This window comes from Hipposideros armiger, unplaced genomic scaffold (assembly GCF_001890085.2).
Source record: "Hipposideros armiger isolate ML-2016 unplaced genomic scaffold, ASM189008v1 scaffold_496, whole genome shotgun sequence".
NCBI classification, from domain to species: domain Eukaryota; kingdom Metazoa; phylum Chordata; class Mammalia; order Chiroptera; family Hipposideridae; genus Hipposideros; species Hipposideros armiger.
Window position 1 is genome coordinate 617,663 of NW_017731846.1, and position 16,524 is coordinate 634,186.

Below are 16,524 nucleotides of genomic sequence, written 5' to 3' on the forward strand. Positions count from 1 at the left end.
AGCTCCAGGTCGAGCTGTTGTTCAGCATCTTAGCTGTAGAGGGCAGTGTCACTGGCCCTCATATGTGGGATCCGAACCGGGGCCCTCTGGAGTCCCAAGCCAGCTCTTACCCAATGCGCCACTCGGCCGGCCCAAAGCTCCAGTAATTTTTTATGAGTGATCAAACTTGTGTGTGGTCTTGCGTTTTAGTGATGGAACACAACTCCTTTACAATTAATGAGCTCTGGATGTTTCTGGATGATGGATTTGTTCAAACTGTCCAAATGCCGACAGTACACATTTGAATTGATTGTTTGGTTCCTTGGTAGGAGTTCAAAAAACACGACACCTTTAAAATTCCACCACACTGATAGCATAACCTTCCTCTGATGAATGTCTGCTTTCGATGTCGCTTGATGTCAATCATCATGTTGGGACCAAGACCGTTTGCGCACCACATTGTTGTAAACAATCCACTTCTCATCACCAGTTATCAGCCACTTCAAAAAAGGATCATTTTCTTCACATTTAATGAGCATATTGCAGACATGCTGTCAAATGAACTTTGAGTTCATGTGGAACCCAAATATCGAGCTTGCTTACATATCCCAGCTTCTTCAGGTGGTCATGAATGCTTGAATGATGGATGTTCAATGTTTTTGCAATCTCTTGTGTCATGTAATGTGGGTTTGACCCGATCAATGCCTTTATTTTGTCGTCATCAACCTCGGTGGGCCTCCCTGATCGAGGAGCGTCGTTGAGATCCAAATCACCAGCATGGAATTTCGTGAACCATCGTTGGCACCAACGTTCTTGTAGAGCATTGTCACCGTAAACTTTATGCAACTTTTCACAAGCTTGATGCACGTTCTTCCCTTTATGGAAGTAAAACAGTAAAATATGGCAAAAATGCACAGCTTGGTCTTCCATCTTCAACTTGTTGTAAAATCTCTAAAACTCAGCCAAATCGCTCAATTTTTTTTAGAATGAAGCTAGACCTGTCAGCTGTCAAATGACATAGCAATAACATAGATGCAAATGACTCTATTACTTCCAAAAATGAACTAGTGCCATCTGTCGCAAACATGCGTCATGACTTTTCCAACAACCCAATATCAGAGTAGGAGCCATGCTTTATTTATGACTGCGCACCGCAGCTGCACATGTGGGATGCTTTCACATAGCACCCTAAGCATCCTCTTCCTCACCGTTGGGCCTGTGAGCAGGCTCCCCACCCACCACTTGGGTAAGTCATGGCTAAGGCCATGTTCTCAGGGTTCCGCAGGCCTTTTGGGGAAGGGAAGTGTGACCTGTGTGGCCCTCTGCATCTTCCAGGCTTATGCCAGCAAGGAGGTGATTCTGAGTGGAGGTGCCATCAACTCTCCACAGCTTCTCATGCTCTCAGGTGTCGGCAATGCAGATGACCTCAAAAAATTAGGCATCCCGGTGGTGTGCCACCTTCCAGGTGAGCTCCCTTCTCCACTGCTCCCAGAGGGCGTCTCTGCTAAATAAAATGGTTTATTGTATTTTAGTAGCATGAAGTGGGGAGGGGACAGGACTCGGTATTCCTCAGAACTGTCACATTCGTCCCATGAGCCTGAAGGTCCCCCGTACCTCACAGGACACTCCTACCCACCAGGGTCCCCGAGTTTTCCTCCCTTCCCTGACCATCCTATCGCCCAGAGAGGTGAGGCCCCATTAGCAGGGAGCATCTGTCCATAAAGCCTGCTGGGCCAGGCGCAGGCAGCTCACCAGGACAGCTCTATGGCGAGAGGGGTTCAGGCCTTTGTTTTCCATCCTCAGGACTCACCAGTTGCTCTGATGTTAAAGATGCCAACTCAGTGCTCCTGAGCATGCTTTTCATGTTAAGACAGTTCTCCAGGCCTGAAATTTATCAGCTGTATTTGATGCCCGTCCGTCTTGCCCTCTCTTATAACCCAAGCTCCCAGAAGCCTGGGACATTTTGCATTGAGGCATCATCGTAAGAAGTCTGTGAAAGTTCTGGTCCATGACAGTGACCTGCCCAGCGTGCCCTTGAGCTTGGATGAGCTCAAGCAGGATCTGCACAGCATGACAGGGCCTCCTTCCTCTGACTAGGGGTGAGGGTGGGGCTGTCAAGTCCATCTGGCTGTCAACCATTCAGGGACAGCTTACTTAGCGGTGCCTGCTACAGGCGTGGGCCCTGCCCTCATGGAGGGGACAGCTCAGCAGGAAGGCACCTGGATGGTTACAGGTTCTGTAGTGAGTGACAAGGGCAGCATCTGAGAGGGCCAGGACTTGGCAGGGAATTCAGGAATGGTGGCCCTGGGAGGTGACCTGGAGAATGAGCAGGAGCTGGCCTGCTGATAAGTGGATAGGGAAGACGTTCTCAAAACCAGGGCAATGTTGAGAGGTCAGCTAAGCCCCTCTTGATAATCATTTTTCCTAACCACTCCTCCCCATTTCAGGAGTAGGCCAGAACCTGCAAGACCACCTGGAGATATACATCCAACAGGAGTGCACTCGCCCCATCACCCTCCACTCAGCACAAAAGCCCTTGAGGAAGCTCATGATAGGTCTGGAGTGGCTCTGGAAGTTCACAGGTGGGTGTGATCACCCATGACCTTGGTAGAGATGGTCTGTGGGCAGCACGGCTTCCTGCCTAAGGTGCCAGGCAATGGTTCTGGCCCAAGATTGTTGGTTTAAAGCTGAGCTATGCCATTTACTTCAGCTCTTCAGGCCTTAGCTTTCCCATCTGCAAAATGGGGGTACACAGTTTCTGCCTGATGGGCTGTGTGAGGACCAGATGTGACAGCACAGGGTGAGACTCCTCAAGGGCTAGGTGTTCTTCCTTGAAGATGGATGGGGGTGGCCTTGTGCTAGACACCATCAGGGGTCCAAGGAGCCAGGAGAAAAGGCACAGAAAACGTACTTGGTGCTGGACTAGAGAATTGCATCCATTTCTTAGCATTTTCTTTTTTTTTTTAAAGATTTATTGGGGAATTGGGGAAGCGAACAGTGTTGGGGAATTGGGGAAGGGGAACATTATGTTTTTTCTAGGACCCATCAGCTCCAAGTCAAGTTGTTGTCTTTCATTCTTAGTTGTGGAGGGCGCAAGCCCAGCTCCAAGTCCAGTCGCCGCTTTCAATCTAGTTGTATGGGGGGGGGTGCGGAGGGCGCAGCCACCACCCCATGTGGGGGTCAAACCGGCAACCTTGTTAAGAGCATGTGCTCTCACCAGCTGGGGTGCAGCTCACTGGCCCATGTGGGAATCAAACCGGCAACCCTGTTGCTCAGAGCTCGCGCTCTTAACCAGCTGTGCCACCTGGCCGGCCCCCCATTTCTTAGCATTTTCCATTTGTGTTTTAGCTGCATATCAGAGCATGGAGTTTGGCAGGGAAATGGTGCTTTTAAATCCTACTCATTCACTCAGAATGTATTTCTTGCACACCTACTATGTATGCTGTGTGCCAGAGGGTGAGGAGTGCCAGTAAGGCAGGTATCATTGGGCCGTTTATACTCTAAGGGAACAGCGGAAAGAACCAAGTAAATAAGCTAAATTTTAAGCAGAGTGAAAGATCAGGATATTATTTAGAGAATGGGAGCAGGGGATCTGACAGGCAGGAAGAATATGTATGTGTAAAGGCTCTGGGACTAGGAAACTAATTAGTTGGGCCAAGGAGACTGCGCACATTTAGGAAGAAGCAGTGGTAGAGAGAGAGCTGGCTGTGTGTGAGGGGCGGGCTGCAGGAGGCACTCAGGTAGGCCAGGGCACCAAGGCAGGGGTGTGAGTGTCATTGCCAAGGAGAGCGCGTCAAGCAGATTTTGGAACTGAAGTCCATGAGCCTTTCTGATGGCTGCTGATAGGTGATGAGGAAGAGGGAGGAGGCAGGGACACCTCTCGTTCCTGCCCTTAACCTTGCACGAAAGGAGCTGTCACAGGTGGAGGCTCACCAGGAGTGCAGGCTGGGCCAGGTTAGGGATGCCCACTGGACATCAGGCCTCACGGTTGAGTTGAAGAGGCAAAGCGACAGACCCTCAGCCTGTAGCTGAAATTGAAAGCTGGGGTGCTAGGTGAGCCCACCTTGGGGAAAGAGGAGAGACAGAGAGGAAGAAGAGCTGCCCAGGAGACAGGAGGCTGGCCCGTCTGCCACACCCTCACTTGCTACTCTTCGGATTCTCAGGGGATGGAGCCACAGCCCATCTGGAAACAGGTGGGTTCATCCGGAGCCAGCCTGGGGTCCCCCACCCCGACATCCAGTTCCACTTCCTGCCCTCCCAAGTGATAGACCATGGGCGGGTCCCCACCCAGCAGGAGGCTTACCAGGTGAGCAGAGGGTCTCATCTTCCCCACTGCAGCAGGGCTTTCAGGGTGCATGGGGCCTGGGGGCGAAAGCCTGTGCCCCCCAGCTGCACAATTGTACCTGAGTGGAGAGAGGCCGTTTGTGTGGTGCATGGCAAGGCGAGACCCACACCGCATCAGGGCGGATACTCCAGGTCCTGAGCTCTAGAAATGGACCAGTGAGGCCGACTCTGCCAGGGGATTGCCAGCCCCTGAAAGTTTTGGACAGTTAGGTAAAGCCAGGAGTGATTCATTGAGATGGTTTTTGATCACTTGTGGAAGGGTTGGGGGGCTGGTAAGATTCAGGCAAATGCTAAAATGTATTTGCTCTTAATTGCCTTTGGATGTATAGTCCCACCCATAGGAAACATGGGACATCTCTGAGCTACTGAGTTTGGGGGTTGATGGAGGTCACTGCTTCCTCTGGGTTCTTCTAGGTGCATGTGGGGACCATGCGGGGCACAAGTGTGGGTTGGCTCAAACTGAGGAGTGCCAACCCCCAGGACCACCCTGTGATCCAACCGAACTGCTTGTCAACAGGTAATTCACCAGCCACCTTTGTCCCCCCCAGGCTTGGGCTTGCTGGGTCATTGAATGAATGCTTTTACGGGCTTCACATTCGTCCCTGACTACTACCCCTGGACCATGTTTTCTGAGACAGGAGTCACCCTCTGCCCTCCCTCCACCACGCCCCTCTAGGCTGTACATTCATACATGCTGTTATGTGGTGCCCTGGCGTCATTTTACACAGTAGGAGAGAGGAGCAGCTTCTTTGTACCAGAAGGTACCAAGACACCTGGCTGTGGACACATAGCTCGCAGAGCCTTTTTCCTGCTGTTACCTGAGCATTCTCTAAAAGGGAATTACATTCCTGGGCCGTCCTCTGCGTGCAGCAAAAATGAGCACTCCCCATCAGGTGTCGCCCAGTAATGACTCGTGGGGTGTTCACAGCCACGCTGGCAGGGCCTGTATTCTTATCCCCATTTTACAGATAAGAACATTCAGACCCCCAATTTAACCCTGGGGCAAGCTGTGTCCATCTAGGATGCTATCTGTTTGGGCTTAACGAGACTCTGCTTGGCTGCCATGTAACCGCCTATGGGTAGGTGACAAACAACCTGGTGGTGCAGACCTCCATGTCCTGAACTGTCTGCCTGTGGGCAGCTTACTGAGCCTCTCCATGCCTAGAATCTTCCAGCAAGGCTAACGTGGTAAGAGGAGGAGTCTCACCTGTTTCTTCTCAACAGAAACCGATGTCGATGACTTCCGTCGGTGTGTGAAGCTGACCAGAGAAATTTTTGCACAGGAAGCCCTGGCACCATTCCGGGGGAAAGAGCTCCAGCCAGGAAGCCAGGTCCAGTCAGATAAAGAGATAGACGCGTTTGTGCGGGCAAAGGCGGACAGTGCCTACCACCCCTCGTGCACCTGTAAGATGGGCCAGCCCTCCGATCCCACTGCCGTGGTGGATCCACAGACCAGGGTGATTGGGGTGGAAAACCTCCGGGTGGTCGACGCCTCCATCATGCCCAGCGTGGTCAGCGGCAACCTGAACGCCCCCACAATCATGATCGCAGAGAAAGCAGCTGATATCATCAAGGGGCAGCCCGCACTCTGGGACAAGGATGTCCCCGTGTACAAACCCAGGACCCTGGCCACCCAGCGTTGAGGCAGTCACTGCCTGAGAAGCCCCTGGACGAGCCATGAGGGCCAGCACAGTCCTTGTTCCGAATGCTCTTTTCTGAAACTATCTAGAATGTTAGGATTCAATGGCAAAGAATTGGATAATTTAAGAAATGAGGCCAGTACTGGTCTCAGGTTCCTCGTCCCCAGCATTTTCCTGTTGGCCCTGGGGGGTAGGTCAAATTTCTGGCTGGGGCCCCTCTTCCCTGCCTTGTGGAGGATAGCTAACTCCTGTATTGTCCTTGTCTTGTATTCCAAGGTGCTCTCCAACCCAGGGTCCCGCTGCCTTCCTCAGTCCTGGCTGGACTTGAGGAAAGTGGTTCTCTCCCAGGCCTCCCTCTGAAGGCACACCACTCAAACAGCAGGGTGCTGTGCAGAGGCTGGTTGTCGACTAGATCTGCACTGTCTTGTCCAAGCTGTAACTGAGACCCAGAGTCACTCAATAGTTAGGGAGCGAGGGAGCTCACCTGGGACGTGTGCATAAGCCTTTTCCTGGTCAGCCGGGAGAGCTGCCTGCTAGAGGAAACACAGCTTCTCCCTTCTTTTCTGCTTCCTGATTTCACTCTTGGAATGAGGCGGGAACTGGTGCTCAGCTGGGTCACTCTGAGGGGCTTGCAGCCCACCTGTCTGATGCTCTAGTTCTTACTAAACACAGCCTATCAAGAGGATTTCTGGACTTTGTTCAGGGAGAGAAGAATCTGGAGAGACTCTTCACAACCACAGGTTTCACGATTTAGCATTTTAAAAGATGTTCCTATTACTGGGAAACCTAGGACCCAGAGCAAACCCCACATACCAGACCACCGCTCCATGTCAAAGCAGCTAGCCCGAGAGGACGCTTTCCCCTCAGCCTGGGGAAATGAGTCAGCACTGGACAAGGCTGGCTAATTCTTATTCTCCAGATGTCCGTGGGAACAGACCAGGATGGAGCCGAGACTGGCAGAAAAGGCAGCCGAGACTGGCAGAAAAGGCAGTCAAGTAAAACTATGCTCCCTGATTCTGTAAAAATGCAATTGAGAGAAAGAAAAATAAATGGTCAGAGATTTGAGTTTCGGAGGAAAAAAAAAACCAGACACAAGTAGCATTTAAAATAGTTCTTAGTTCTTTGATCTTTAAACTTTTTATAATTCAATAATGTAATCCAGTAATTTATTTTTTTTAACTGAGATGCCTTATTCAGATGGTTTTTACAAGGTAAAGAAAACTAAATGCATTTTGGATTGATTTTTCTGAAGCTATTCAAAGCCACCGTCTATGGCATGGAAGAAAAGAACTGCTATATAGAAACCTGCCATGCTGGGCCCAGAATACAGAAGGGAGAAAAATGGGGCACTCTAGTCTCCTCCCAGGATCAGACTGGATGGATGTGACTTGGAGGCCTGGCAGCCACAACTTATGTTTCTGAGAAACACCTTCCAGAAACGTGGAAAGAACAAAACCATCATACCTCTTTTTCCTTTAAAAATTTGAAGCAGCCTCTCATTTAAATCTTACCTATATCCTGCTTTCCTTTGTTCCAAGGGAGGTTCGAGAAAGAAAATTCTCAATCTGCCCAGAGATTTCTTTCTCCTAAAGAGGCTTGCTCCCTGTCCCACAGCTTTGGTCCACAGCCATCATCTTATGGGTCTTGGAGCCACCTGCAGGGGTGAAGGAACCACAGAGGAGTGTAGGTGCCAGCCTCCCCTGGCCCCTCCCCAGCTCTGAGGGCCAAGGAGTAACAACCTAGGTGTGTAGGGGGATCCCAGGCGACTGTGGCTATACTGACCTTCTTGGTATGGATATGACAGGTGACACAGCCATTTAGTTCTGCCATCTCTGCATTCTGTGGTGTCCTCAGCCTTCGAGACAATGGCCGATTTGCTACTGTGGCTATACTGTGAGTTAAGGAAAATAACATGTCCCTGTACAGCTTGAATTGTATCCCGGTGCCTCTCTCACTCTTGTTTATGCGTCCTTGTTCCTGTGATCACACGATTTAGCCACACACAGAAATAAGTTTCAAAAGAGAAGATTATGAGTGTCCTGTCCCCAGGACCCACAGAAGTCCAAGTGGAAGACTGTGCCATTGGGGTTCAGACACAGGACGCAACAGTCTGCCTTGAAGTGGTTCCTCAGTTGAGCCGACAGCTGAGGGTTGTGGCTGTCTGGGCAGAGCGGAGCGGTGGCCCATATCATAACAATGGGACTGTCTGAACATTCCACTGCCACGAGGGAACCCTCCATTTCAGAAAAAGAGTTGTTGACTGAGGAAGCCAGAGAAGGGAGAAAGTGCCGACTGGAGTTGGGGAGGAAGAGCCCAGAGACCAGGCTAGCACTCAGCCTCTCACGGAGTCGGGCAAACATTGTCAGTTACACCCGAGCAAAAAGCCTGCATAAAAACATGAAAGAATGCATTTTTCAAACAATAGTTTCCAAAGCGTAACACAAAGCTGTGAATGTGCCTAGTGATCAGCCTCTGAGGAGCACTGACCCCTTTGAAGAAACCTGTGTTGAGGCTGCTATATTGGCAGCAAGTTCTTCCTGGTAGAATAAGGGACAGAACATGCAAGTAAAGGAGCAGCCTACCTGCAGCGTGACCAGGAAATGGCAGGTCCTGGAAGTGGGAGCGCTGGCGCCATAACTAGAGCCTTTCTGCTTCCAGTGCATCATTTCTATAAATTCAAATAGATTATTTTCTCCAGCCAAACCACGTGCCTCCGCCCAAAGGTCATATTTCCACTGATCAACGTAACATCAGATCTAATACCAAGATCCTTTTCTCTTAAAAATCAGAAACCAAAAAAACCAAAAAACCAACACCACGCACCCTCTCAACTGGCTGTCTTGAGACCCAGGCATCTCCCATATCATCTCCAGCCACTGTCCCCACAGGGCATCCTCAGGATACACTCGCTGTTGCTCCCATGTTCGAAGCAGGGGCCCCAGGCCTGCTCCTCATACTCACCTGCCCTCCTAAGTTCCCAGCAGAAAAGGAATATCATTTTAGAGAAATAAAAACTTTTTCAACAAATAAAAGCATGGCTGCAGTCTATCTCGAGTCAGATAGTCTAATCAGTGAGTTGGAGCTCTGCATGACAATACCTCTATCACTAACCAGTTTTTAGAACAAATTGTCTGTCATAACAAAAACCTTTGCAAGGAAGCAGGCAATTGGCAATGACATGGCCGTGGTGCAATCTATTAAAAAAAAGAAAAGAAAAGAAAGGAAGAGAAAGAAAGAGCCATGTTTTCTTTCACATGCATGGGGTCAGTGGTAAAGTGGGTTTGTCAAGCAGATCCAGCTCCCACTGTACACCGAGACACTTTCGGGTCTTCACAACCCACCCTTGCTGGCCTTGAGCTGATTCTGAAACATCTTGGAATGGAGCTGGGAAGCACCGCCTGGCCGAATCTGGATGGGAATCATAGAGACAATTGTTAACAAGGTTCTTTCTCGTTGACAATGAAATCAGAACTGCCATTTCCACTTTGTGATATTATGAAAAACACTAAACGTACTATTCCTGGGGACACAACAAAATGACGTCTTCTCAGGGGATGGAAGGGAAACCGAAAGGAAAGACATTTAATCTTAAAACTTACCTAAAACAAAGGAGAAAAAAACCATGCTCTACAACTTCAAATTTTTCTTACAAAGAAAAATTTAATGTTAGATGAGAGGTTGAACCAGGCTTAAAGCAGACAGATATTCAGAGTGGTGCAGCCTATAAAAATGCCAGTTTTTAAGGACTGACTGGAAAACATCATTGCCTACAACAGCCAGTCCTGGTTGGCAACGTTGGACTGGTGATGATAAGCCACACAGTAAGACCCATACCTAAAAGAGAAAGAGTCCCAGATGCCGGTAACAGTGGTTTAGCCCTTTAGGAGAAACAGTATTCTCTGCAGCTGGTATTAAGTTATCACAGGCATTGAAGGAGCCACAAGGATAAGAAAAATGTCTATTTACAGAATTACAATGACAGAACTGCCCTCACAGAGTGCTCGCCCCTTCTGAAGCTCTCACCAGCAAACGCCAGGCGTTTGCAAGGAGAGCTCCCACACATAATAAATTGTTACACAGTTTTATTATGAAGAACATTTTGCATTTTAATAAAAAAGAATTTACGTCAGGAAACAGTCATTTACAAACCTTGAAGATTTTTGCCTGGATTTGGAGTAAGAATGTCTTAAGAAGAGGTTTGTAAGGTCTTCATAACAAAGTATTATTATTTACAACAACAACAAAAACCCCCCCACTGATTAACAGGTTGTCTATGGAATAGTTAAAAATTCTGAACCAAAAATTGCTTTTTTTTTTTTTTTTTGACTGCAAAGAATCCCCGCCAAGGTAACTTGACAAAGTCGGCATAATTCTGTGAACAGAAAAGGAAGCCTTGATAGGTCTCATGATCCAAAAGTGGGTTTTCATCAGGAAGTGCAGTCGGAGTGGGAGTGCATTCTAATGAAAACGTCAGCCCTCATTCAATTGCATATAAAAGCCCTCAGAGAACACACAGTACAGCAATATTTTGTAAAAAGGCAACAATATGATTTCTCCAGAACCCAACCTATAGATCGTCCCTTTGCTCCCTCCCCCCGCCCCTTTCCCCAGCAGTCCTTATTTCTTAAGCAAGCATCACCTTTTCCCAGGGGACATGAGTAGAGGGACTTCATCCACCTGTGCAATTATTCCTGCACTAGAGATACAGAAATGTCCTGTAGGTAGGTGAGAAACCGACAACTAGGAATGCCACAGGGTCAGAGTACCCAGCTTGACCTACTGTTGTGCACTTAGCGGGAGAGGTAAAGTGAAACAGAAGACAGTTGCAACCCATCGCGGATCAAAAGGTACACTACGAAATCATAGAACTCTTACCCAAAGAAAAGACTGCAAATAGTCATCCGGTATATCTTGTGTAAAGATAGATTTATAGTGACTCAAAATATTTTAGAAAAATCTCTGTAGTGTCAGGTTCTTTTGAACTTAAAAGTTTACCCCCAAAAGATTTTCACTGAATAAATGAGAATTGGCTCTATTTCTTCTACTTCCATTCAGTCCGAGTAAAAATACTAATAATTCCTAGATTTCAGTGGGGAACTATAATTATTAGGACCCATGGATATTGCTGCAGTTCAAATACGGTACAATAATTACAAAATATAGACCATCTCTTTACAAATACAAATTATAATATATTACAAGTCATGTACAGTAAATCTATAATTTTTAAACAAACTAGTGTATCTAAGTTGACCTGGTTGTGAGTGATTATTCCAGTTTACAGATGCCCTTATCCTGACAGTCATAAACCGACCATCTGCGTGATGCTCTCTCATGTAAACTCGTGTCATATAACAGAAAACCTTTTATAAGGTCCTGCTTTCCTCTCAGGATGACGGCTGGTAGGTAGGTCCTGACTTACACACTGTATTTCAGAACAGCTAAACAGGAACCAGGAAGCAGTATATTTTGGGGGGGGGGAGGGTTTAAAACTGGATATGCTGGGCCCAGTGAATGTCTGATATGCTAGACCAATGGCTGAGGTAATGACACAGGTGTGGTGATCGTCATCACCTTTAACCTTCCCCACCATGCCTACAGGCAGGTAGGTGGGCATGGGTGAGTGCCCCAGGTGCGCTCTGAACAAGAGGGCAGGGCTTTCCGCCCTCTACACGGCTCAGTCCTCTGAGAGAGGGTTGGACCTGCTGTTTACCACAACTGGGGCTGAGCATGTGTGCACAGCTGTTCCCTACCAGGTTTATGGCTTCCTTGAGGCATGACATCGCTTGTACAAAAGTCTAATTGAACGTGGACTTCACATGAGTGCCTAAACTTTCCTAACTACGAGGCACTTTTTTCCCTGGCCCTCCAGCACCCCACCTGAGGCCAGAGCCAGTCTGCCCTTCCCTGGGGGCTACAGGGTGGTGATGCATATCATCTCATCTGCCAGGTCCTCCTCCTCCCTCCCGGGGTCTGGTTCTTCATCGCTGTAGCCTGGCCCGAAGTCCTGGAGCTCATAGTCTTGCCGGTTTGAGATGGGGCCCACGTCCCCGTTAGCCCGGGAATGCACGTTCCCATTAAGCAGGTTGCTGGCCGCACTCTCCATCTCGTCGATGGTTAGGTCACAGGCATCAGCAATTTCATGTTTTGTCGCTGACACAAATTTTGGATCCCTTGCATACCGTCCTAAGCCTTCAGATATCAGGACCTGCACAGGCAAGAGCATCAATGGCATGAATGCATTAGAAGGTGTTGAGGGGGGACAATGACACAAAACCCACTTCAGCGCTAACTGCATGCTATGCTCCTGGGACTTGGCCAGTCATGTTCACTAGACCTCAATACCTGGTAGCTAAATGCATAACAAATGTAAATGGCTTTGGCTTTCAAATGTCATGGAGCTCAAAAACTATACATGTACATGGTCCCACAAGAGTGAAACCTACTGGAAGAATATTGTAGTATGAACTGGTAATAGTTGCAGGAACAGCATACATAATCCTAGTACAGCTCATTTATGAGACTCAGCAGTGATGGTGGTTTTACATTCATGCTTTAAGTACCATCCTTGCTTCTAAGAGGTGGGCGGACCCCTGCCCTCAGACCCACCGCTTGCTCCGGCCCTGTGTGGTTCTCAGGACCCTACCCTGCTGTGCCTGCAGTGTGCCCTCCGGCGGCTTGTCGGGGAGCCATACTCACTGCCTCCACCAAGCTGTCTGCACTCCTCTGCTTGTCGCTGTTTTTGTTGTGGAAGCTGCTGGGGACAGTCAGGTTGGCTGGTGTGAAAGTCCGATAGGAGATGCCAGGCTCGTCCGTGTACCACGAGCTGCGGTGCAGGGATGGCAGGCTTCCATTGACCTGGTCCAGGGCGTCCGACTGCTCAACCTGGATCAGGGGGGTATAGCACGGCATCCAGTCCCGGTAGGGAGGGGTTGCTGGAGGGGTGGCCCAGGACCGGGTCGAGTGGCTTGGTGAGTACTTCTGGGCTTTACTGGAATCCAAGCCTGCCACTGCCATGATCTGAGGAGAAAGGGGACGTGGGGAAACCAGAGGCCCTCAGTGGTCCAGGCCTCAGGCCTCCTCAACATGGACGAAGCATGAGGCAGTTTTATAGGGGCAGCCTCAGACAAGGACTTTAAAAGGACATAAGCACACTGAGTAAGTGAAGTAAGCTGACAGTAAAAATGTGGCTGTCTAGCGGACTGCATTTCCTTTTTCCCCAAATCCACAATACATTTCTTATGACTGTTCCCCAGTAGGTTCCGTTGCTAATTCATGAAATTGCTTCAGAATGATCAAGCATCAGGGACGACGTACAAGCGGGGGTGTATGAACCTGCTACCCAGCTTACTCTGGTTTAAATATGGAAGTACATTCAGGGCAAACTAACGGTTCCCAGCACTCACAGGGAAACACAGCTGGCTGTCATTATGCACCGCGTCACACGGCCAGCATCTGCTCTGAAGCACTGGGTACAAGCCCTGCTCCTCCGCCTACAGTGACACCATGGCAGATCCGCCTGGGCAGTCCCACTCCGCACAGGGGGACCCTGAGGCCCAGTTTTGTGAATGGCACAGGCCCAAGGCCAAATCGGAAGCCAGACCGCCTGAGGGAGGCAGTGCTGACAGGATCAGTGCTGGTCAGGACGGGGCAGCAAAGGGAAGGCATTTTCATGCACATGCCCACGGAGACATTCCATGCCTACTTGGTTCGTGGCACTTGATGGCCTGGGCCTTCCCAGGTTTTGTCCTTCTTTCATAATAAAGCAGGACACAAATTAAAATTAATGTAAAAACTGAAGGCGGAAAAGTAAAAAGGTGGCAGAGATGTGCTCTTTTCAGAAAGAAAATGTACCATATTTGTGTCCTTGAGGGAAAGCTCTGGTGAGTGGGCTCTGGCCCCGCGCTCCCTCCTGTCCAGCCTCCCTCACAGGACAGGTCCTTCCCCTTAGACCTCACACCCAGTGCAGGCCAGGTCAGAGGCTCGCCCCGCCCCATGACCACAGAGCCCTGCCCACAGAGGACTCCATAAATGTGTTTTAAAGACGGAACAACCTATCAGAGCAAATAAAGGGCAGTGCTGATTGTTCAGGGTCAGTCAAGTGGCCATCACTCCCTGGGTCATGGATTGTACCAGGCCCTGTCTTCAATGCTGAAGAGAGATGTAGGGGAGAAGAATGCACCTAGGCTGAGAGCCCAGCTTTGGAAGCTGGCAGCCTTGGATTCAAATGCCAACTTGATCACTCACCTCCTATGTGAGCTGGGGCACGTCCCCTACTCTCTCTGATGTTTGCTCATCTAGGCAGTGGGGTTTGTGACAGTTATCTTTTGCAGGTTGTTGTTACAAGGCTGAACCTGAGTGTATGTGAAGGTTCTCTCCTTCTGCTTGGTATTGGACGCTAAAGGGCAGGGGTTGTCCTGAGGGTGGGTGTCCTGAGGGTGCCCCTCAGGCCTGTGCTGGCGATGCCAGGTGGGCCGGCTTACCTGTTGCTGCATCAGGTGCAGAGGCAGGGCAGTGCGGTGGGGGAAGGCCGGGGATGGGGGGCCCTCCTCCTGGCTGCTCTGACGGCGCAGGCACTCAAAGTTGAAGGAGGACCTCCGATGAGCTGAGGAGGAAAAGCACACCCGGCAGTTGTGAAACAATTTCTCTGTCAGGACCCCAGGGCTCTCTGTCAGGGTGGCCCACCAAGCGTTCAGCAGGGAGCCCAGGAGGAAGGGGAGGTATGTCCAAGAAAAAGCATTAGGTAGTGAGGCCTCAGAACTCTTGGAGAGAGAATGAAGAAGAAGCCTAACTTAGGGATATTTTTAAAAAGTGTAAGATTTCTTATAAATGCCATGCCTGTTCTCAGGGGGAGGAGCTAAAGACAGCCAGAGGGCAGCTGACTTACAGCCCCTTGCTCACACGCTGGGGGAAACACAGCATTTCAGGCCAGAACACAACCTCATTCTGGAATCCCACGGACACTTGCTGACTGCCCCATTCTCACTCTCCAGACATCCTAGGTGTCTTTGGGGACTAGGTGTCTTGCAGATACTCTGGTGTTTCCCTGTTTTAAAGGGAGTGACTTGCTACCTGTCCTACCATCTCAACCAGGTAATAAGCAATTCTATTGTAGGAAAGACCCAGCTTCTCTAGCACTGAAGACAAAACAAAAAGGAACACCTCTGACTTTAAAGAATGCAGTTGTCCTGTTAACAGCCACTTTGAATAGGGATTTATCCACAGGTTGAGTGATGACAACATTTCCAGAGCTTGTGGCTTCTCAGGGCAACAGGCACTGGATATCAGTCTGAATTCTGAGTCCCCAAGCACAGGCCAGAGGTGTCCCCCTGGAAATACCTCCACGGGAAGGAGGAGGTGTTTTGGGAGCCTCACCAATGTTTGCAAGACAGTGAGTGCCCAAGTCACTTCAACAGCACCTTTCTTGACCTGTGCTTCCGAAGCTTACAAGGCACGCTTAAAACCCCTCCATTCCTGTATTGAACACTGTAGACATCATACAGGGAACCAGTTCTATGAGGGCCCTGCTCCCATAGCACACAAAGACCAGGCCTGTCACTGCCCAACAGGGAGGAATGAGACAGACAGTCCTGGTCTCGCAGGCCCGAAGTGCATGCTGGGGCTTCCTCGCTGAGTTGCTGACCTGGGACACAGATATCTACGCAGTGGCTGCTGTCCTCATCAGGCGGGCTTCCCTCCATGCCCCATGCAGGGGTAGAATTTAACAGCATTCCAAGGAGGAAGGGCCTCCCTTGTCAGCACAACCTCTGGGACCCTCCCAGGATCAGATGGTGGAGGGGGGCATGAGGCTCAGAGCCAGGAAAGGAAAGTCACCCATTCGCATAATGCCTTTCAGTTTTGAGAGTGGGTCCAAGTACACCGCCCGCCAGTTATCTCACTTGCTCTGCACAGCCATCTCTGATGTACCATATTTTGCCATGTATAATAAGCACTCTTTTGCCCAAATTTGTGAGAGAAAAATAAGGATGCACATTATACATGGGTAGTACTAACTCTGTATCTATTGGGTCGTCGGAAAAGTCATGACGTATTTTTCTATGTTTTTCATTGCAAAAATCCGTCATGACTTTTCCGATGACCCAATATATAAATGTTTTTCATTCTTTTATTTATGCTTATGAGCTAAAAGTGTACTTCTAGAAAATCAATAACGATATCCGTATGCAAAATAGTACCCTGGAATACAATAATCGCTTTTATTGAACTTACGATGGACTTACAACGACGAAGAGTACTTCGCCTTTTATGATGTGTAAATATCGTAAATTTGTTACCCGTACATAAAAGTTCTTGTACCTTGTATCTGTTTTTGTGTTTTGTAATTATTTGTTACCTAAGATTTCTTGTACCATAATATGCTTAAAAATAAATGCTAAAATGTCTTTATAATACAAAAAACAAGTACCTAAATGTAAACAAATAAAAATTTGAATTAAAAAATTAAACCGAGGGGCCGGCCGAGTGGCTCAGTTGGTTAAGAGCTCGCTCAAGAGTTTGAGCTCTGAGCAACAGCGGTTCAAGTCCAGCCCGAGCTGAGCAG

At 49.0% G+C, this 16,524-nt stretch overlaps 2 protein-coding genes and 1 long non-coding RNA gene across 16 annotated transcripts in view; 1 reads left to right on the plus strand and 2 right to left on the minus strand.

The window, feature by feature from the left end:
- The window catches only part of CHDH (choline dehydrogenase), a 32,782-nt gene extending 24,436 nt beyond the window's left edge, over positions 1 to 8,346 (plus strand). For both annotated transcript variants that reach the window (XM_019667408.1, XM_019667407.1), the window contains exons 5-9: positions 1,315 to 1,444; positions 2,427 to 2,561; positions 4,143 to 4,285; positions 4,738 to 4,840; positions 5,548 to 8,346. In XM_019667408.1, coding sequence (XP_019522953.1) covers positions 1,315 to 1,444; positions 2,427 to 2,561; positions 4,143 to 4,285; positions 4,738 to 4,840; positions 5,548 to 5,966 — 930 coding nt within the window. In that variant the 3' untranslated portion in view covers positions 5,967 to 8,346. The remainder of the gene's footprint in view (positions 1 to 1,314; positions 1,445 to 2,426; positions 2,562 to 4,142; positions 4,286 to 4,737; positions 4,841 to 5,547) is intronic.
- On the minus strand, positions 1,401 to 5,614 carry LOC109395947 (uncharacterized). Its single transcript, XR_002126764.1, has 3 exons — positions 5,531 to 5,614; positions 4,283 to 4,382; positions 1,401 to 1,483 (listed from the first exon to the last, which is right to left on the minus strand). It is a non-coding gene; the product is annotated as an uncharacterized LOC109395947 (long non-coding RNA).
- Positions 7,133 to 16,524, minus strand: part of CACNA1D (calcium voltage-gated channel subunit alpha1 D) — a 343,694-nt gene continuing 334,302 nt past the window's right edge. For 12 of the 13 annotated variants that reach the window (XM_019667401.1, XM_019667403.1, XM_019667402.1 and 9 more), the window contains 3 exons: positions 14,447 to 14,568; positions 12,663 to 12,983; positions 7,133 to 12,171 (listed from right to left, as the gene is read on the minus strand). In XM_019667401.1, coding sequence (XP_019522946.1) covers positions 11,878 to 12,171; positions 12,663 to 12,983; positions 14,447 to 14,568 — 737 coding nt within the window. In that variant the 3' untranslated portion in view covers positions 7,133 to 11,877. The remainder of the gene's footprint in view (positions 12,172 to 12,662; positions 12,984 to 14,446; positions 14,569 to 16,524) is intronic. The other variant, XM_019667406.1, reaches the window with a different exon arrangement.